The sequence below is a fragment of the Garra rufa genome, chromosome 12, assembly GCF_049309525.1.
Source record: "Garra rufa chromosome 12, GarRuf1.0, whole genome shotgun sequence".
Lineage (NCBI taxonomy): Eukaryota > Metazoa > Chordata > Actinopteri > Cypriniformes > Cyprinidae > Garra > Garra rufa.
The window spans coordinates 4378576-4401147 of NC_133372.1; the positions used below are offsets into that span (position 1 = coordinate 4378576).

General features: G+C 34.4%; 1 protein-coding gene across 1 annotated transcript in view; it reads left to right on the top strand.

The window, feature by feature from the left end:
- ptprfa (protein tyrosine phosphatase receptor type Fa) overlaps window positions 1-22572 on the top strand; it is a 228632-nt gene that overhangs the window by 142516 nt on the left and 63544 nt on the right. Inside the window, exons 9-11 of the mRNA XM_073851773.1 lie at window positions 740-884; window positions 6677-6982; window positions 15775-15968. Coding sequence (XP_073707874.1) covers window positions 740-884; window positions 6677-6982; window positions 15775-15968 — 645 coding nt within the window. The remainder of the gene's footprint in view (window positions 1-739; window positions 885-6676; window positions 6983-15774; window positions 15969-22572) is intronic.

Sequence of the window (22572 nt, forward strand, 5' to 3'; positions counted from 1 at the left end):
AAGATCACGTTTATGAAAATATTTTCCAAATTCTCAATCTAGAAAAAAAATGTAGTGTGGGACTTGATTTTGTCCTTCAGAAATTTGGTCTGGATTGTTGTCATTTGCTAATGGCTGCCTAAAGAAAAAAATGTATTAATTAATTAATACATTATAAAAAAACTACAGTAATAAATTACTAAACACTGCCTCAATGCCTACATGAGCAGCTACCTTATAAGGTAGCATTTTATCTCAACTTTAGTTGTAGTGACTCGCTTCACATAGGCTTCTGAACACAAACGGAGCATTTTGAATGTTTAAATTATTTGGACAATTTTAAAGGTGATTTTTAGATTTTTTTGCACCCTCAGATTCCAGATTTTCGAATAGTTGTATTTCGGTCATATCTCGGCCGTATCTCCTATCATAACAAATCATACATCAATGGAAAGCTCATTTATTCAGTTTTCAGATAATGTATAAATATTCATTCCAAAATATTGACCTGGTTTTATGGTCCAGGGTCACATATCTAATTTTGGTTAAAGTTTTTAAAACTTCTTTAAGTAAAGGTTTTTTTTTTTTTCAGCTTTATTTCTGTTACATAATGCATACAGTTTCACATTTAAAAAACAGCCACTATAAAAAATATACTATGCAGTCATACACTAACAAGTATGCATTTGTGCACTAATATGGCATTCTTAACAGCCTATGTGTGCGTCTCACTCTCTCTTTGTCTTTGTATCTGTCACAGCACCATATCATCTTTAACCCAGCTGGTTCGTATGCTGTTGAAGGCCTGAAGCCAGACACACTCTACAAGTTTACTCTAGCCGCACGCTCTGAGATGGGACTCGGGGTGTACACACAGCCCGTAGAAGCCCGGACGGCCCAGTCCAGTAAGTGCCAACTGTTCATTAACTCAAACTGCGACAATTTTTCAGCAGCTCAATACTGGCCTAGTCACTCAGCTTAAGATTAATAATAAGGTACGTTTTTCAACTTTCCATATGTTTCCATTTGTGTTTTGTTAACCATCCTGCACCATATAACTTGCCTAAAACATATGAAACATTTAGTGCAAGTGTTTACAACTATAATGCAAAGATTTGACCATCAAAAGCACAACAATCTTAAAATATTTTGAACTACATTGGTAGTACATTAATTAACATTATAAGTGGTTTCAGATAAAAAAAATAAAATAAAATGCTACAGAAGTGTAGATAAAAATATGTTGCCTTAAAGTCCCCCTGAAATCAAAATTAAAGTTTTTTGGCTTTTAGTATGAATATATTAGTTTTAAGATTATCTATAAGCTAGTGTGTTTCAAAGCAGTGACAAAATTCGCTTTTACAAGATATGGGCATTCAAAACTTACACTCTCGTCACTTCCGCCAATATGAATCAAGGATTTTGATGATATCACCGCGCACTTCAGTTTCAGATCAAACGTTCTGTCCAATAAAATGCTCACTAGAGTCCGTAGTGTCCCGCCCCCTACACAGAGACGCGGAGCAGATCATATGCGCTCATATGCGCGGTCGGACTCGGCATGTGTTAAACTACACAGCCTCAGCATGATTATTATCACTATTTCGTTTTAGCAAGAGTTTCATATTGAATCTGTGGGGTAATTTATTAGTCTGTGGCTGTCATAAGCTTACAAATGCGGCTTTACCGAGCTCAACGGCTCTGCCCCGAGCAGATATAAATGGAACGCTATTGGCTGTTCAAAATTAGTGGGCGGGGCTTAGCGATATGTTTTTGTTTCAGTTAAAAGAACGTCACCACATAGAAGAACGCTGCGTGTTTCAAGGCACTTCAGTGGACCTTTAAATGTAGTGTTTTTTATCTCGATTTATTGCCGTACAAAAGACCCTGTGTTTTCCATAGCAGAGCAGCGCTGGCGTCCGTTTCGTACGCAACATTTCAGCCGCATCACACCAGCCTTTTGAGCGTCAAAAGCTTCTGGTTTGTGGTTCAGGGTTCATGTAGAGCTGCAGTGACCGTGGAGTGTGACACACGCTGATTGTGTGCGTTCTCAGTGGCGTCAGAATGACGCAGTCATATGGCTTAATCTCTGTCCTCATCTTTCTCCAGCTCCAGAGATATGGACTAAAGCTGAGATATTTATGACAGCTCCTCCGAGAGATCTCCTGCTATTCAGAGCTATTTGTTAGACGTGTCAGCTTTGAGAGGTTTGATCTAAGCCGCAGCTTGGTTCCCATAGAAACACTAGCTTTTTTCTTTACGTCTCTGAGTCCGTCTTTATTTTTTGTCCTAACGTCTCTGAGTCACTGTCCTCAAAGACCTGAGACACCGAAATCCCTCTGTCTTTCTGTCTCTGTAATTCTGTGCCAGATCCTAGTGAGCTGCCTCACTGCCTACAAAAGCAGCTGCCTTATAAGGGAGCATGTTATCTCAGCTTTAATTGTAGTGACTCATTTGAAACAGGCTTCTGAACACAAAAGGAACATTTTAAATGGTCATAGTGAAGCATAATCACATTTATTTACACAGAACATCAGACTGATTCAAAGCAGCTTCACATTACCGAAAAGTTTTAATGTTGTAAAAGGCTATAAAGCAGCTCTACAAAAGATAATATTGTCATTATTCAGCTTAATTCAGTAATTTTTTTGTTCTCATTTGATAGTGTGAGTGCAGTTAAATCAATAACGTTACTGAATATTAATCTTCTTTTAAACCATTTTTGTCATGTTTGAAAAGGGAGAAATGTCACTGTGACTCATATGTCACTGTGACTTGGTGTCTTTGCTTAAAAAGCAGCAAAAAAGCAGCGTGAACACTTTAAAGTTGGCAGAAAACAGATATTTTGGGCATTTCTTCCCTATTGTGACTTATATCAAAGTGAAATAGCTTCTCAATCTAGAAAAATAAACTGTAGTGTGAGACTTGATTTTGTCCTTCAGAAATCTGGACTGGAGTGTTGTTGTTACAAAAAATAATATTTAATAAAAAATTATAAATAATACAATAACTACAGTAATGAATTACACTAAACACTGCCCTACTGCCTACATGAGCAGGTACCTTATAATGGAGCATGTTATCTCAACTTTAGTTGTAGTGACTCATTTGAAACACTTCACATAGGCTTCTGAACACAGATGGAACATTTTAAATGTTCATAGTGAAGCTAAATAACATTTTTTTTTACATGCACTTCAGACTGATTCAAAGCAGCTTCACATTAACAGTTTTAATGTTATAAACGGCATCATTTCTGAAACAAATTTTGCTTAAGCTATAAAGCAGCTTTGCAAAAGATAATATTCTCATTATTCAGCTTAATTTAGTTCAAATTTTATTCTCATTTGATAGTGTGAGTACAGTTAAATCGATAATAGTACTGAATATTAATCATCTTTTAAACCTTTTTGTCATGTTTCTAAAGGGAAAAATGTCACTGTGACTTTGCTTAAAAAGCAGCAAAAGAGCAGCGTGAACACTTTAAAGTAGGCATGAAATTGTGGTCATTTCTTTCCTATTGTGACTTATGTCAAAGTGAAATGGCTTTTCAATCTAGAAAAAAAGTAGGTTAACACTTTAACATAGGGAACAGTTCGGGAACAGTTCTCACTATTAATTAGTTGCCTATTAGCTTACTTGTTATTACCATATTGGCTGTTTTTTAGTGTTTATAAAGCACCTATTCTGCATGGCCATATTCTACATCCCAAATCCCCAAGCAGCAAATTAGGAGGTTATAGAGGCAAAAGTCTTAATTAATGGTTTGTTAATAGCAAGAATTGGACCTTAAAATAAAATGTGACCAAATGTAGTGTGGAACTTGATTTTGTCCTTCAAAAATCTGGACTGGATTGTTCTCATTTGCTAATGGCTGCTTAAAAATAAAATGATGTGCACAGAAATGATTAAAATATTCCAATTATTTTCCAATAATATAAAATATTGCAATATTCCATTAAAACATGAGAATTGTCCATTTTGATTTCATGGTTACTTTTTTGTTTCAAGGACATGAAAAACAGCATTTTTTCTAATGAATAAATCATCCGAAAATGAAAAATGGATTCAATTAATTTTCATTTTTGAATGCTTTATTCCTGTAAAATCCCGTCTAGGTAGGCACATCACTAGGTTTGACCTTTTACACCCCTTTATAGCTTTCTCTTTCATTAATGTACCTTTCCTCTCACTTCATTCTCTATCATTACTATCTGCTCCATTTCTTTCTGTCTTTTTTTCTGCTCAGTGACTATTGTTTCTCTCCTTTCTTTTTTTTCTTCACTTTTCCTATTTCCTCATGTGTTCCATTCACACTTTTCTCTGCTGCAGGTTACAAATAAACTTGCTCTCTTTCTGTTTCCTCACACTTCATTCTCTCTCATAACCATGTGCTCCTTTTCCTGTGTTTATTCTTTTCTCACTTTTTTTTTTCTTCTCAACTCTCACTTGAATTTCAGATGTGTCCGGTGTCTGTCGTCTCTGTGTCTCCCTATTTAATCTTGTTTTCTCACCATTTCTCCCACCTTTTCCCACACTTTCTTTCTACAATTGTCTTTTCTATCTTCATTTCCTCTCCTGGTTTCCTCACTCCACAGGTGTCGACCATCTTATTCTCTGATTCACACTCACAAATATGTTTCTTCGTCTTCTGTGTGCAGTCGAATCTCTTATTCTACTTATTTTTTTCCTTGGAAGCCATTTTCCGCCTGCTCTGCTGAACAAAACACAGGAGCGATACGGTTATCATATTTTCATAGTGCTGCTGCATACAAATACCACCACTGCTATCGTTGGGAAAAGCCAATACGTTTTGTCTGCTGCTTCTTCAGTCAGAATCAAGTATTCCAGAGAGGTGTGTAATAATCCTACTGTATATTTAGTTTGCCATGTTCTCAGGGCGGAATAGACAGGAGCGGCGGGATTTTCTGTGATTTTAAAAATAAATCGATAGAGCATCTCAGACACTAGACAGGCCATCAATCACATCAATTACATGTCTAGCCAAAGACAGTGTGTCAGGCAGAATGTATCTGTTATCTCTGTCATACTTACACACGCACAGAATAGAAGTGAGCCATCAATCTCTGCTTTCACCTCAAAAACACAATATTTAGACTACAGTATGTGCAGACCCTTTTAAAAAATAATGCAGTGTTTGCTTTCATAAAGAAAGGATACAAAAAGTGTTTTAAAGCTTGAAGCCTAAGCAGAAAATTGTAAAGTTTAGTGATTTAGAAAAACAATCTTACATTGGTGTGTAAAGCTGTAATTCTCAACCAGAGGGACTTAAACAGGTTGCAGTTTTTGTTAACTTTAGAACAGATCAATAGATGAATTGTATGGAAACCTGTTTCTGCCACTGAATTTAAAAAAAAAAAATATATTGATTTTTATCTCACAGAATTGTGAGATATGAATTCGCAATTGCAAGTTGTAAAGTCCACTTTTAAGGGGAAATACTGATATGTTCTCATTATTGCAAGTTTATATCTGACAATTCTTATTTAACTTGCAATTGTGAGTTATAAAGTCAGAATTGTAAGATATATATAAACTTGCAATTGCGAGAAAAAGTCTTAATTGTGAATTTATATCTCATAATTTTGACTTTATTTCTCAGAATTGCGAGGTTATATCTCACAATTCTATGAAAAAAAGTCAGAATAGTGAGTTTGTATCACGCAATTGTGAGAAAAATGTCAGAACTGTGAGATAAAAAGTCAGTTACCTTATTTATTCAGTGGTGGAAAAATGGGCTTCTAAAGAATTGTGATTAATCTCATGTTTTGTTTAGTTTTTTTTTTTTTTCGATTAATTTTTAAAGAAAGAAATCAAAATAAAATATAAACAAAATAAATATTTTTGTATCACTGCTTTAAAGACCCAAGTAAGGCTTCACTTTTCATCTTCTAACAGACTGTTGAAAAGTTTGGGGTTGGTAATAAGTTTTTAAAAGAAAACTTCAGCTCACCAAGGCTGCAATTATTTGATTAAAAATACAGTAAAAACTGTAAAATCTTGAAATATTATTACACTTTAAATAAACTGTTTTCTGGTGTAATATATTTTAAAATGTAATTTATTCCCATGATGCAAAGCTGAATTTTCAGCAAAATTTCTCTAGTCTTCAGTGCCACATGATTCTTCAGAAATTATGCTAATATGCTGATTGTCTGTTAGAGAAACATTTCTTATTGTTTAAAACAGTTGTGCTGATTCAAATTTTGTCAGGATACTGTTACTTTTGATCAATTTAATGCATCCTTGCTGAATAAAATTACTTTCTTTCAAAAATAAATAAATAAATAAAATCTTACTGACCCCAAATAAAAAAAAAAAAGTCTATTTGGAATCTTCCAAAATACATTTTCAAGGTGCACAAATACCAATTTCTGTGTGTGTTTGTGTGTGTGTTGTAATAGCCAGCTTAAGAACCCTGGGTTCTTATGCTCAAGTTCTGCAAAGAACCTTTATCTTCAAGAATGTTCTTTGCCAGCCGGTTGCATAAACTGCTTAGATTAGTCTCACAAGTTAGTCATCAAATGTTTTATTTTTCCTTTAAGACCGGCCATAACTTTAAGTCAGTTACATAAAAAGGTCCAATTTCAATCTGAAAGATTCTAGTTCTTAAGACACACAGAGGCTAAGTTTATGCAACTGGTCCCAGCTCATGTGTTCCTGCACCCCTTTCCAGCCCCGTCCGCCCCCCCACAGGAAGTGCACCTGATCAGTCTCAGCTCCACCAGCATCCAGGTGAGTTGGGCGGCTCCTCCAGCCGCCAGTCGCCACGGCAATATCGTCAGGTACTCTCTGGCCTATCAGGCGGTGTCAGGCGAGGACCAGCGGCGCCACGAGGTCAAGGACATCCCTGCGGATGTCTCCAGCTACGTGCTGGAAGGGCTGGAGAAGTGGACGGAGTACGTGGTGTGGGTCAAAGCGCACACAGACGTGGGGCCCGGCCCGGAGAGCGGCAGCACCCGCGTCAGAACCAAAGAAGATGGTAATGCTCGACTCACGGGTGCTCCAGATCTGCTCTTCTAACTAGCACTGCTGAGTCACCAAACTCACCAGCACTAACTCCTCGCTCCGGGTTTCCTGAACGGCATGAATCGACGTCTCCCTGTGTGATTCTCTCTCTTTTTTCTCTTACGCTGGAGTTTATGTCTGCTGTTCCTCACTCTTCTGTTATTAATGTTCAGCTCTGGTGCACCAGACAGAGGAAGAGAGAGAGCAGGAGCCGGTCTCTCTGTCTCTTTAGTGGAGTGAAAGTTCAGGACGGCGCTGGTGTTTTGTTCTGTGAGTCAGTCTTCGCTGTGCGATGAATTGAGTGGGCGAATGCAGAGTTTTGTAAGGGTTCACACGGCACATCGAGACGCTCCCACACAGCAACACAGACCTTTATTTAGAGAAGGTCATTATAGCTGTAGCTAAAACAAGTAGTAGGGTACAACAGGGATAAAGGCACACACTGAGAAAAAAAATGTGCTTTTCACTGTGCCCAAATGATTGCAGAAATATGTATATGTTTGTATTGAACAATAACTGACTTGTAAATCATACAAGTAGGGATGCACCGAATCTTCAGCAACCGAATAAGCGAAAAGGCCAAATAAATTATACCGAAAAATTACGTGACGTGATCAAACAGAGGCGCGCACTAATGCAGCAAACATGTTGGCAGTGTAGAAGCACTTAAAACTGTCTGAGAAAGACGCAAAAATCATTACAAGCACCGACAGCGAGAGACTGTTTAGTACCACATCACATGTCTTCCATGAGAAGAGAAAGGGCTGGTTGTTGCTGGTTACTGTATGATGACTGAAATCAAAAAGCACGAGGAAAATCTGTGTGATGAGAATCATTCATAAATCTGCTGCTGTCAGCAAAAAGTAGTACTTGTAGTAGTTCTTGTGGGTTTCCGCCAAAATAAAAGTCAACATTCATAAATGTTAGCATTGTAATTTTACTGTTGCTCTGTAAAATAAAAAAAAGTAAGAGAAAAACAATGATAACCATCATTACAACAGCTCTATTAATGCATTTATTATAACATTCTCCTTTGCTCAGCAAGGCTGCATTTGTTTGTACATTAAAAACACATGCCTGATTTAAGAAGGGGGTCTTAAAAATGGCTAAAGAATATTATTTTACTAGCTTATTAATTTTAAGGCTAATGTGTACTAGAATGTAAAAAATGTTCAGTGTTAAGTAAATATTTTTAAATTGTTTATTTGTAATTGATTTTTTTTTTTAAAGCAAGACAACACTGTAAAAAGCACATTTTGGCTATTTAATTTATGCAATGGTGAAAAAAATTGGCAAAATACATGGGGGGAAAAACACGAAAAACCGTGTTGGGTAATCAGCATCAGCCAAATTTGCAGGTGTATCATGAAAAACAGATGTTTTGGAAAGTGCAACGGCATGTTTTTCTGCCGTCTAGTGATTTAGAGGAAAATAATATTAAAGGTGCCTTTAGCCCTTTAGCCCCTTCGTACCCTACTATTACTGTTATAAACCTATAGTTTGTATAAAACAGGTAAAAACTGTTAAAAAAGCTGCATTTATTTGGTCAAAATACAGTAAAATAAGTAATATTATGATTTTGTTTACAATTTAAAATAACTCTTTTCTGTGTGAATATATTGTGAAATGAAATTTATTTCTGTGATGCAAAGCTGAATTTTCAGCATCATTACTGCAGTCTTCAGTATCACATTACCCTTCAGAAATCATTCTAATTTGAGTTGCTGCTCATTTCTTATTATTTTCAATGTAATTTTTTCAGGATATTTTATGTGAATAGAAAGTTTAAAAGAACAGTGTTTATTCAAAATAGATTTTTTTGTAACTGCATCAATGTCTTTACTCTCATTTTAAAATGTAATGCATCCTAGTAAAAAAAAACTAGTAATTTATTTACAAAATAAAAAAATCATAGTGGCCTCAAAATTTTGAATGACAGTGTACATTGGAGAAACCAGAGCCATATTTAGATACCAGAACATCACAAGATTAGATTTGGGCCAGTGAGTATCCACTTACTGTAGAAACTTCCCTGAACACCCTGACATCCTAGCATCTTTGCAGTGAGTTTTGCATGAGCAAACACCACTCACATTTTCTTATGAAATGTGAAAAGGTAGTTACATCATACTATGCTTGAATGTGCATGTGTGTCCATTTGTGGGGTTTCACGTTTCTGTCTCCACTGGGCTCTGCTGTTTGATTGACAGGTGAATGCCGGAAGTATGTGTCCCTTGTCTGTTAAGCCTGTCAATCAGACAGACTCTCTTTCTGATATCCCATCTCTTCTCTTCTCTCTCTGTATTTCTCTTTTACCTGGAGGCATTTTTTTTTTTTTTTCAGTGGTTGCTACTAGTACTGCTTGCAGTGCAGTTTCTCTCCCCCTTAAGCAAGTACTGCTTTTTCTGTTTCATTTTAAGCTATTATATGCAGCCCTGGTAAAAATCTGTTCTTTTCGAAATTGTATAAGGATAAAATCTCATTGATTCCTTTCATCTTTTCCAGGACATATATGACATTAATGTTCGGTGCTCAACTTTGCTTTAACAATGTGGCACAGCAAAATTTAAAAAATAACTATAATTGTAAAAATTTAAATAAAGTGTTGGTAATTACTATCACTAATAACCTAATCTAATTATTCCTTATTCCCAACATAAATCTGACCCTGGACCACAAAACTATTCATATTTGTATACTGTACATTTATACATCTAATAAGCTCAAATATAAAATAAGCTTTCCACTGATGTATGGTTTGTTAGGATAGGACAATACTTGGCTGAGATACAACTTGAACAATGTGAACATATGCAATCTGAGGGTGCCTAAAAATCTAAATAATGAGAAAATTGCCTTTAAAGTTGTCCAAATAAAGTTCTTAACAATGCATATTACAAATCAAAAATTAAGTTTTAATATATTTATAGTAGGAAATTTACAAATATATCCTCATGGAACATCATCTTTACTTAATATCCTAATGATTTTTGGCATAAAATAAAAATATTAATAATTTTGACCCATACTATGTACTATGTACCCATGCTACTTAAGTCTAGTTTTGTGTTGCAGGGACGCAAATGTTTTTTTTTAAGCAGCAAGGATGCATTAAATTGTTCAATTACGACAGTAAGACCATTTTAATGTTACATAACGATTCATTTTTAAATAAAAAATAAAATATATCACACAAAAATATGAAGCAGCACAACTGTTTTCAACATTGATAATGTTCAGAAATGTTTCATGAGGAGCAAATCAGCATATTAGAATGATTTCTGAAAGATCATGTGACTCTGAAGACCAGAGTAGTGATGCTTAAAATCCAGCTTTGATCACAGGAATAAATTACATTTTAAAATATATTTACATAGTAAACAGTTATTTTAAATTCTAATAATATTTAACATTTTTACAGTATTTCCTGTATTTTTGTCAAATAAATGCAGCCTTGGTGAGCAAAAGAAACTTTTTTCAAAAACATGAGCATTGTAGTTGTCATGGCTGATTGCTCTGGTGTTGATATACACTTGCTGGAGTGCTCTAGGTGGATTTTCTGTGATTTTCTGGTCTCTTTGGCTTGAATCTCTCCTGCAGTCTAGGTCTCTAGAATGTTTCACCATCTGCAGAGCAAAAATTGTAAGATTGATTGCTTAAAATAGTAATAATACATCTTATGTAAGCTTATATGTGAACCAAGTGTGAGCAACAGTAATAGTGATGCCAAGCTTAGCAAGGAACAAAACTCTGAAGGAAAGATTCATGCAGGCCCGGGGCCCTGTTTTAAAGTTGATGCACTAAACTTGGAAGCCTCTGAACTTTATATGCATTGTTCAGTTTCATTTCAGGTTCTTTTAGTGGGTTATTAATCAGACCAAAATGAGATAAATCAAGCTATTGAGTTTTCTCTTGCATATTCTGGCGAGAATAATGCGGCGCGGTGCCTGATAAGGCTTTAACGCCGCTGACTGAAAGTGAAAAAGCGAGGCTGCAGGTGCAGCCATTGATAAATTAGCTGTGCTTTTTATCTGTAAACTTTTCCATCGGTTCTTCGTACCTTTTCCGCCCATTCAGAGGAGCTCGCTGACATCCATATTCATCATGAAGAACCGCCGCGACGAGATCGTTCGTTAGTGAATCCCGAACAGAACAGAGCGTTTTCTACATTTCTCAACCTCTTCACTTGTGTATTCTCATAAATCAAAGCACACACTTTTGGTTTGAGGTGTTCTGAGCTTGATAGTTTATTCACCGCTGTTATGAATGTCTTTTATGCAGGAAAGCAAAGTGCCGGGCTGCTGGGTGAATGTGTAGTCTGAGCAAGGTCACGGCACACGGGATCTGAATGCGAGCTGTATTTCTTATTAAAAACTCTCACAGAAATGCACTGCCTTTTAAAAGTGTTGTGCTGCATATTAGCAGGTTGCGATGAGATGCGGGCTGTGATGCGTGAAACGTTTCTCTGTAGACCACATTGTGTTTTCACACTTCCTGCATGATGCCAGGCTGAGAACCCTTATGTGCTGCACAGTGGTCTCAGGTGATCTCTGATCTTTATCATATTACGAATCCACCGTTTCTGCCTCCAGCACACGTATAATTTCCCTGCGATAATGCCTGGAACTGTAGGTAATGTGCTTTAGGAGCTGGAGTGGCATGAAGTGGCTGTGAGCGGTGAGCATAGTGTGAACCTGTCCCGTCCGGTTCGTCTCTCTGCTGGCGTTTCCATGGAGACGTGGGGTGAGAGCGAGAAAAGGAGCGTGTGGAATTTGAGAGAGCGTGAGACGCGGAGTCAGACGTCAGGATGGAGCAGAAGCAGCCGGAAGATTTGAGGAGCCTGTCTGAGCTTTCATCCCTCAAAGGAATGTTTGGCATTCAATACGAGTTAAGCTCTATCGACAGCACTTGTGGCATATTATGGATTACCACAGAAAATAAATTTGACTTCTTAAATGTTTTGTTTTGTTTTGATCTTATGATTAATGCACACTCAGAAAAAAGTACAAAGTTGTTACTTCGGCAGAACCCTAAGGTACAAAAGCTAAAATGTACGTCTTTGTACTTGTATTTACCCCTAAAAGGTGCATAAGAGGACCTTAAATGTACATATTAGTACAGAAAGTGTACACATTAGTACTTTTTAAAAGGGTACCATCCCAGTGACAGTGTGTGTCTTTTTTGAGATTGTATAGCACTTAAAAAAGTTAATTCTACATATATATATATATATATGTGTGTGTGTGTGTGTGTGTGTGTGTGTGTGTGTGTGTGTGTGTGTGTGTGTGTGTGTAGAATTAGCCTAAAATACATTGTATCTTTTTTTCTTTTATGCCAAAAATCATTAGTATATTAAGTGAAGATTATGTTCCTACCGTAAATATATCAAAACTTAATTTTTGATTAATGATATGCATTGCTAAGAACTTCATTTAGACAACTTTAAAAGCAATTTTCTTAGTATTTAGATTTTTTTGCACCATCAGATTCCAGATATTCAAATAGTTGTATCTCAGCCAAGTTGAGTTGTCCAAATTAAGTTATTAGCAATGGATATTACAAATAAAAATTAAGTTTTTATATATTTACGGTAGGAAATTTACAAAATATCTTCATGAAACATGATCTTTACTTAATATCCTGACTTTTGGCATAAAAGATTATATATTATATATATATATATTTTTTTATGTGAATTTTAACATTTTACATTTTAAAAGTGTGATTTGTAGAAGGTTATGGAAATTGGTAAAAAAAAAAATCTTAATTGATCTTACATTTACAAAATATAAAAAAATAATATAGTTTGGCGGGAAATGGGGATGTTATATGGATGAAAATTGCTTTTTGTCAGTAAAAAGCAATAATAAAAATTCTTTATTTACAAACTAGAAAAGTCATCTTTATTTATTGGTAAAAAAAAGTAAACAATGAAGAACATTCAATTGTTGTAATTAGTTTTTTATTAATTAATTACTTATTTAAAATCATTATATTACTTATAAATTAATTACTTTAATATATTGCCATGCTCAAGTTTGAAAATGAGCTGCTGTGTAAGTATTATCTTTGACAATGGTGTTGCTTTTCATCAGAACATCTGAGAACCACTGATCTACATAATCATATTAAGAAAAATAATTGCCAATTTTTGTCATAATTATGCAGCCCTAATTAAAACACAAAGTGTTTCAAAAGAGTAATGACAGGGATTGAACATAAATGTTAGTATGAGTGTAATTTTGCTTGTCTGTGCAAAATCAGACGCAATTTTTCAACTTTAATGTCATACATGAAGTGGGTAAACCAGCAAACTTTCACATCAAATGTGATTTAGCTTTCAACCCCCTTGCAACACTGGCTGCATTTGCTTCCATTGTACTGTAAGTTCAAAACTTTTATTCAAATTTGTCTGTGGTAATTGATGTTATGCTGCAAAGGGTGTCTATTGAGCTGAGCTTGTATTAAACTTGCACAAACATGATGCTACAATTGACCGTGTAGATGATTCGTTCCAGCCTGGGTCACACATCTGCAGAGGAGCGCTGGAGTTTTGTTTATCTGTTTTCAGCCATTGACTTTTTCCTCTGAAGGTCAAGGCTGAATTCCAGCGTGTGCCAAGCACATTTATACAGTTAAATGACTCCAATTAAGTGCAGCCTATTTTGCTGACGTTCAGCACTTGAGCCTCCATAGATCTTCTGAGCTCTGAGCTGTTTCTTCTGGGACGGGGGAGGCTGTTCTCTATCTGGTTATTAATCTCTTAATGCTGAGCTTTTTAACCTTCACTCCTGTCTTCCCTCCCTTCACTGCCTCCTCTATTGACTATCAATTGACTGTCATTAACATCTACTGAACTGCTGCTCTTTTGCACTCATGTCAGATCTGTATTCAGCCAAAACTCCAGGGGGAGCTGAGCTGGCGAGGAGCGCTATGTGGGTTTGGTGAAGCCTGTCTCCCAGGCTCTCAATGCAACACATTTGTATTCCTGAAATGTATGTGAAAAGGATAGTTCACCTATCGTAATTTGGTTATTTTAAACCTGTATGACATATTTGTGACCCTGGACCACAAAACTAGTCGCATAGGTATACTTGTAGCAATAGCCAACAATACATTGTATGAGTTAAAGTTATCGATTTTTCTTTTATGCCAAAAATCATTAGGGTATTAAGTAAAGATCCTGTTCCGTGAAGATTTTTTTTTTTATTTACGTGAATTTTAAAATTTTACATTTTGAAAGTGTGATTTGCACACTTGGAAAAGTTATGAAAATTGGTAAAAAATCTACATTTAAAAAATATTAAAAAATAATATAGTTTGGATGGAAATTGGGATGTTATATAGATGAAAATTGCTTTTTGTCAGTAAAAAGCAATAATAAAAATGCTTTATTTACAAATTAGGAAAGTCGTCTTTATTCATTTTTAAAAAATGTAAACAATGATGAACATTCAGTTGTTTCATTATCACATTTAATTATGTTACTTATTTATAATCATTATATTACTTATAAATTAATTACTTCAATATATTGCCACGCTCAAGTTTGAAAATGAGCAGTGTTTAAATATTATCTTTATCTTTTTTGCACCCTCAGATTTCAGATTTCAAAAAGTTGAATCTTAGCCAAATATTGTCCTATCCTCACAAGCCATACATCAATAGAAGGCATTATTCAGCTTTCAGATGATGTACAAATCTCAATTTAAAAAACCTGACTCTTATTGTTATGTGGCCCAGTGTCACATTTACGCTGGATGTTTCCATGCAATTAAAGTTTATGGTGACCTAGCTCTAAAAATGTACAAAAAGCCATTATTATTTTTATTTATTATTATTGTTAATAAACAAAAAGTTGGTATTTAATTATTTAAGTTTTTTCAGAAACATTTTTATGATGCATTTTATAATGCATTTACAGTATTTATGAGTGAATAACAAAAAAAAGATAAACTGATTTGGTACAACACCAGGGTTTTAAGGCTGAATTCTCATTTTTAGGAGAACTATCCTTTTCATTTTTGCAGGCTTACTAATTTTTTAATAATAATTTATTATAATAAATATTATAATAAATTATAATACTTTTATTATTATTATTGTTGTTGTTGTTTTCTACATTTTATTTGTACTTTTTTATTTATTTTTTAATTAAAAAATATTTTATTTTATTTTATTATAGTATAAATTATTGTTACTGTTTTACCCTTGTCTTAGATTCAGACTTTAAATATTTATATATGAAAATTGATTGCACGACTATGCATTAATTTTTAAAACAAATTTGTAAAACTTTTTCTTTTTTTATATATAATATATTTCAAAATATACTGGTAAGGTTTAATTCTAAGTTTTGTGTGAACGCTTCCTTTATTTCTTATTTTTTAACCCCATTTTTCCAGGCTTTTGTGAAAATTTAAATGTAATATCTAAAGTGCAATACATAATTATTATTGTTCATTATTATTATTATTATTAGTCTTAAACTCAGACTTTTAATATTAATATTTGAAACTTAAAAAAAAATGTAAAATATATTGCTAAAACATTTCTTTTTAAAACAAATATACATTTAATTTTTGATCAAATATAAACTATTTGAAAGTTTGCAATGTCTGAAGTGAATTATGGAGAGCAGATAACAGAACTAAAATGTTCAAATGTGTTGGCTGTAGCCTGGGAGCAGGTTTGTACCTTTAACCGACCTTTGTGAGTTGTGAGTGTGTGATGAAGCGCTAAACGTTTCTTCTCTGCCTCCCACAGTGCCCAGTGCCCCTCCACGCAGGGTTGAGGTGGACAACATGAACTCCACGGCCCTGCGGGTGTCCTGGAAACCTCCTCTGCAGCAGAAGCAGCACGGACAGATCCGCGGCTATCAGGTGGTTTACTCACGACTGGAGAACGGAGAGCCACGCGGGAATCCCATCATACTGGACATTACCCTACCTGAGGCACAGGTACTCACATACAAAACAGAAAATGTGCAAGCGAGCCACATTGTATGCAGATCCCCAAATTTTAACAAAACATATATTTCAGTCCTTTTTCTATCGGGCAATTTTCTATAAGAATTATTAGGGCTGTCATTTTAATGCGTTAATTTAATTAACCCTTTAAGACCTAAGGGTAAAATAGATCATTTTCACATATTTTGTTTATTTGCCTGTAAAATTATAACTGAATGTGCTATTTTCAATTTTTTGCAGGCTTTAAAAAAGTACAGTTATTAACCATTAATGTTGTGTGGTGAGTTTGTAAACAGAATTTAATTACAACAAACTGAAAAACAAGAAGTAATTTTTCAGATTTAAAAAAAAAAGAAAGAAAGAAAAGAAAATCATGATCGGAAAAATCCAACACTTCCATATTTACAAGTATTTTTGTGGCACTGGGTTGCACAGTTTTTATTCAGGAGGCTTTTTTGTTCATGCACGCACACATTTACATACGCATACACATGCAAACACCCATACATTTACATGCACGGACTCATTTTAGCGATGCGCACGCTACGTATGGAAAAGTCTCACTCAGCCTGCTCCCAAGTCTCATCAAAAATCATCTAAATCGCCTCTTGTAATGTTTTCTCTTCCTTTGCTGTGTTTTTGTTCGTTTCGTTTGTTATTGTATGCAATCCAAAACTCTGCGCTCTCCATTCAAATTCCTTTTTCCCACACTCCCGGAAACCTGTCATCATTTTCCGACGGAGCGCAAGAAATTACCGTAATAAGCCATATATTGCTGTCTGCTGTCAGGAGCAATTTTTTGATAGTGCAAACTGTTAAAGCGTTATGGTACCATGAATACAGCTTGGTTTGATGTGTCGGCGCCGACACATTCTGTTTAAAAGGGTTAATTCATTATGCAAAAATAAAGTGATTAAAATATTTTAATGCACTGTACATCATCTTTTTCATACAGTTATTTCATATAGTTGACTGTTGACAAATATTATGCAGGGCAACATCTGTATAAATGCAGGTTTGCCCTAAAATTCAAGATATTGGTGCACAAAATACCCCTGAATGAGTTTTTATCATATGATAAGCCATTTCACACAAGCAGGTATTACATGCATGCTGATTTAGTCCCGAATATCACAAGTTTAAATGTGATTTTATACAACCTTTCAGTAAATTTCAGTAAAAAAGTTTATCGTGTTCTATTTTAAACACAATATTTGTTTTTGCTAAATTTTGCAGAGAACATATTACCTTTAAAGCCATAGCAGAATTATTGTGCAACACAGAGGTGTTTAGATTCGAAATGAATTGCGCGTTTTGAATGATTCGTGTAAATTAATGATTTAAAGACCCATTCGTAAATAGAGTCATTTACTTCATTCCTGAATGAATCAGCCATTTGAACAAATCGAATAAATGACTCATAAAGGCATTTACCACCACCTGCTGGCAGATTTAGTTTCTTATTAAGAGTATCATTATTTATTACATAATAGGCTAATAATAATAATAATAATAATAATAGGGGATAATTCACCTAAAAAAATGTAATTCTGTCATCATTTACTCACCCTCGTGTCATTTCAAAGTTTGAAATTTAAACCTTTCTTTTGTGGAACATAAAAGAAGGTATAGGTTTTGATTACCAATGACTTTCATTGTATAAACAAAAAATAAAAAAAATCTTCTTAAATTATCTTCTTTTGTGTTCTATAGTTTACGTTGAAATGTTTATGTATAATACATTTTTATGTTAAATTAAATTAAATATTTATTTCTTAAGCTACAATTTGTAACATCTACTTGATACTTTTTTATTTAACACAAAAATAGCTTTAAATAATCTTTTGTGGGTATTTTCACAATCAATTTGTTTTGATTCATAATCAATTAGATTAAAAAATGTAATCGACTGACAGCCCTAATAAATATACTATCATGTGCTTTATGCATTTTAAATCTGTGCATTTTTTAGATCGGCTAAATGCGATTTGATACATCAAATTTTAGTATCTGATAAAAGTGAACAAGTGGCAAGAGTTTTATTCATAAGAGTGTAATTCCAGCTTGCAGAGGGATGATCCAAACTTACTGAGTGTTATTCAAATGAAGTTAATATTAATATATATGTATTTGAGAGGAATTGGTTTTTGATGAAATGGATCAGGAGCTGTAGTGGTGCTCTAATCCTCACTGAGTATTCATGGAAGAGAGCAGCCGTCCGTGGATTCAGTGTTTAGCTTGCAGAAGCACGCCGACTCCCTGACTCCAGGTATCTGCCTCTCAGTCAGCCTACTTTAGTGTGTGTGTGTGTGTGTGTGTGTGTGTGTGTGTGTGTGTGTGTGTGTGTGTGTGACAGGGAATTACACCGCATGCATGACTTGCAGCATGCGTGATGCTAAGAGCCCTGTGCCTCGTGAATGTCAGAACTGAAGGAACAGAACGAGATGCGAGTCAAACTGCAGAAAAGTTCAGATGCGTCCTCGAAGGATCTGCCTCGTTCCCGTTGGCTGCTCTCGTGATGCGTTTGCCTCTACTCTCTTTTTCTCTGAAGGGTGGAGAACCACTTCTGCTGTTCACGCACGCTCGTTTTGGGTGTTCTTTCTCTCTCCCAGCAGATAAACTCGCACCTCTTTTTCCATTCGTCATGTGCATTCCTGTCTTATCTGCGTGGAGACGAGGAGTCTTGAACAAGATTCTTGCATCTCTGCACATTTGTTTTTACTATCAGATACACGTTCACTCAAGCAAATGTTAAGTCATTAGTCGTCATACATGAACATCTATTTGTCACACTAACTTGACAGTTTGTGTAAATACATTTACATATCACTCATGTTTCAAAAACATATCGCATGTTGCAATTCATGCAATTCATTTTAAGCTTATTTGGCTTCGCATGACAAAAAAAAATGTTTGCTGGCAAATCTGTGAATGTAGTAAAATAACAGTAAACAATTATTATTATTATTGGTATTATTTAATTTTCAAAGAGATTTTCAAAGACTTTTACTTACATAACAAAAATGTGCATTAATTAATTAATTTATTTATTTAATTATTTATACTTTTCAAATACCTATCATGTATATACTTTATTGTTACCGTTTAATCTTAAAATATTAGAATTTATTGTAAAAACATGTATTCATTCATTTATGTATTTATAAGGCACATTTCAAAACAACCATGCGTTAAGGACAAATAAATTAAGAAACCCACAATGCTGTGAAACATTTGACTTAAACATTTGGGAGGGAAAAACTTTTTAAGCAAACATCACCTGTTCAAATAAGTATGAATTAAGCATAGATTGGAAAACAGAAAGAGGAGGTGTTATATTTATATGAATTTGTAGAATCTTTTATAAAATAGAATCTGTTCTATGTCATTTGCATCACAACCAACGATTTTTGCTGTGTCTAGGTTTTAATTAAACTGTAAATCTGTCGAATTATGCAAACTGGGGAAATAATATACTGGTAAAACTTTTGCACGCACTTTTACAAAATCTGTAAAATGTTAAGATGATACAAAATGCATGTTATTTTTTATTTAGTGCTGACCTTAATAAAATATTTAACATAAAATACATTCACATATAGACCACAAGAGAAAATAATAGTTGAATTTATAAAAATGACCCTGTTTGAAAGTTTACATATGATTAATTCCTAATACTGTTTTTTGTTTTGTTTAGTGATAGTTGTCCATGAGTCCCCTATTTGTCCTGAACAGTTAAACTGCTCGCTGTTCTACAGAAAAATCCTTCAGCTCCCACAAATCCTTTGGTTTTCCAGCATATTTTGTGTATTTGAACCCTTTCCAGCAATGACTGCATGCTTTTAAGATCCATCTTTTCACACTGAGGACAACTGAGAGACTTATATGCAGCTATTACGAAAGGTTCAAACGTTCACTGATGTTCCAGAAGGAAAAACAATGCATTCAGAGCCTTGAGGTGAAAGATCTGAGTAAATTGAACTTATTTTATCTTCTGGGAAACATGTAAGTATCTTCTGTAGCTTCTGAAGGGCAGAAATGAAAAAAGAAAATATGATATTTAGGCAAAATAAGAAAAATCTTCATTCTGTTCAAAAGTTTTAACCTCCTGGCTCTTAATGCATTGTTTTTTTCCTTCTGGAGCATCAGTGAACGTTTGAACCTTTTCTAATAGTTGCGAATGAGTCCCTCAGTTGTCCTCAGTGTGAAAAGATGGATCTCAAAATCATACAGCTATTGTTGAAAGGGGTTCAAATACACAAAAGAGGCTGGGAAACCAAAGATTTTAAGTGTTTGTGCATACAGTAAAATACTGGTTATGATGCTAAATGCTTTTAAATACAATACATTATTTTGGATGTGGTGGAAAGCACATTTTAGAATTGGAAATAGATTTTCTTCAAAAGTTCAAAAGTGCCCATCATTGAATAAATATTGTGAAAAAACGAAAGCAAATTTGAGATGAAAGACGTCATTTGTGACCCTGCACCTCAAAACTAGTCATGAGTAGCATGGGTATATTTGTAGCAATAGCCAAAAATATGTTGTATGGGTCAAAATTGTCGATTTTTCTTTTATGCCAAAAAATTGTTAGGATGATCCATGAAGATATTTTGTAAATTTCCTACCGTAAATATATCAAATACATCAATGGAAAGCTTATTTATTTTTATAAATCTCAATTTCAAAAAATCGGCCCTTATGACTGTTTTTTTTTTTTTTGGTGCAAGGTCCCATTTCAATGAATCAAACAATTTGCATTTGTAATATTACTATTTTTTAATATTTCTATTTATTTTCAATTCAGTATTAGTCATTTATGTACGTCAATTTTATTTCAACTTAGAATTTCGAAATAAAACTTACTTTTTTATTATTACTATTTCTTTATTGTTTTTTTTTTGTTTGTTTTTTTGTTTGTTTAGTTTATTTCTTCAGCTTTATTTAGTTTTTTCAACATTTTTCAACTTTATTTCTAAATGTCAATTAACAATAACTGAGCCCAAAACAACTATATGAAGAATTCATAACATTACTTTTTATTTATTTTTAATCTCCAAGCAGCCATATAGCCAAAAAGAAATTCTTGATGAGACAAGTGTGACTATTTTAAAGCCATATAAACTCCATAAAGCCCTGGGAGGCAGCAGTTATTCAGTTATTCAGCAGTTATTATTAAAAGTAAAGTTGATAAAATCTCCATCATCACCTAAGTTTGTGTCTTTGGTTCTTCTTTTGTTCCTGGTGTTGTATAATGAAGGCCAGCTGGTCACCGAAGCCGTTTCCACATTAGAATCGATAAGCAGCAGTTCGTTTGCTTGTTCTCCGTTTAGAAATGCTAAACGGAGCGCGTTCTGTTGTATTTTGGGCCGTGGGGAGCGGTGGAGGAGATGAGTTTGGGCTGAGAGCGGCTCACTCGTACATCACATCCACCCTTGATGGATTGAATCTGTGCGGCGTGTGCTGAATCATTTTGAGTGGCCCGTTCTGTCAGTCTCTGAGGCTGATGACTGCTCTCTCACGCCACCCAAGCGTTCGCCTGTGCCCATCTTTATGGCCGCCATGTCCTTGTCTAAAAGATATTAAGTGGCTCTGGGCTGTCTGTCCTGATGAAGTCTGTCCAGCAGTCATTTCTCTTCACACCCCTAAAAACAGAGTAAAACTGCATCTGCTTTGGAGCTTAGACTCAGTTTTATGACTTAAGTTGGAGTCGTGCTGTGTAAGATTGTGTTTAGCACTAATCTGAGCAGGCTCTTTTTATTAGCTGGCATTTTGCCTGTTCTCCCCTGACTAATTAAAAAAGCGAACAGAGTGATGTGAAACTTTAAGACGTCATGGGAATAAACACGCGGCTACATAAAGCCTTGAATAACTGCTGCCTCCCAGGGCTTTATGGAGTTTATATGGCTTTAGAGTAGTCACTGTCCATTCATTATTAACAAAAAGGTTCAGCAAACAGCCCTTGTCTCATCAAGAATCGCTTTTTTGCTATATGGCTGCTTGGAGATTAAAAATAAATAAAAAGTTATGTTATGAATTCTTCATATGGTTGTTTTGGGCTCAGTTATTGTTAAATGACATTTAGAAATAAAGTTGAAAAATGTTGAAAAAAACTAAATAAAGCTGAAGAAATAAACTAAACAAAAAAAATTGTAATAATAAAAAAGCAAGTTTTATTTCGAAATTCTAAGTTGAAATTAAATTGACGTACATAAATGAATAATACTGAAATGAAAATAAATAGAAATATTAAAAACAAACTAGTAAAATTACAAATGCAAATGAAATTAATAAAATTGCAAGAATTTTTTTATAAGATATAAGCACTAATATTCATGGTTATAACATGGTTATTCACTAATAACCATGACTTTTCCCTCAATAAATTCCTAATTTGCTGCTTATTAATAGTAAGGTAGTTGTTAAGTATTAGGTAGGATTAGGGATGCAGAATCAGGTCATGTAGAATAAGGCATTAATATGTGCTTAGTTAGTAGTAATAAATGGCTAATATCGTAGTAATATGCATGCTAATAAGCAACTATTTAGGAGACTGTAAAATAAAGTGTTACCTATAATGGATAATAAATGTTAG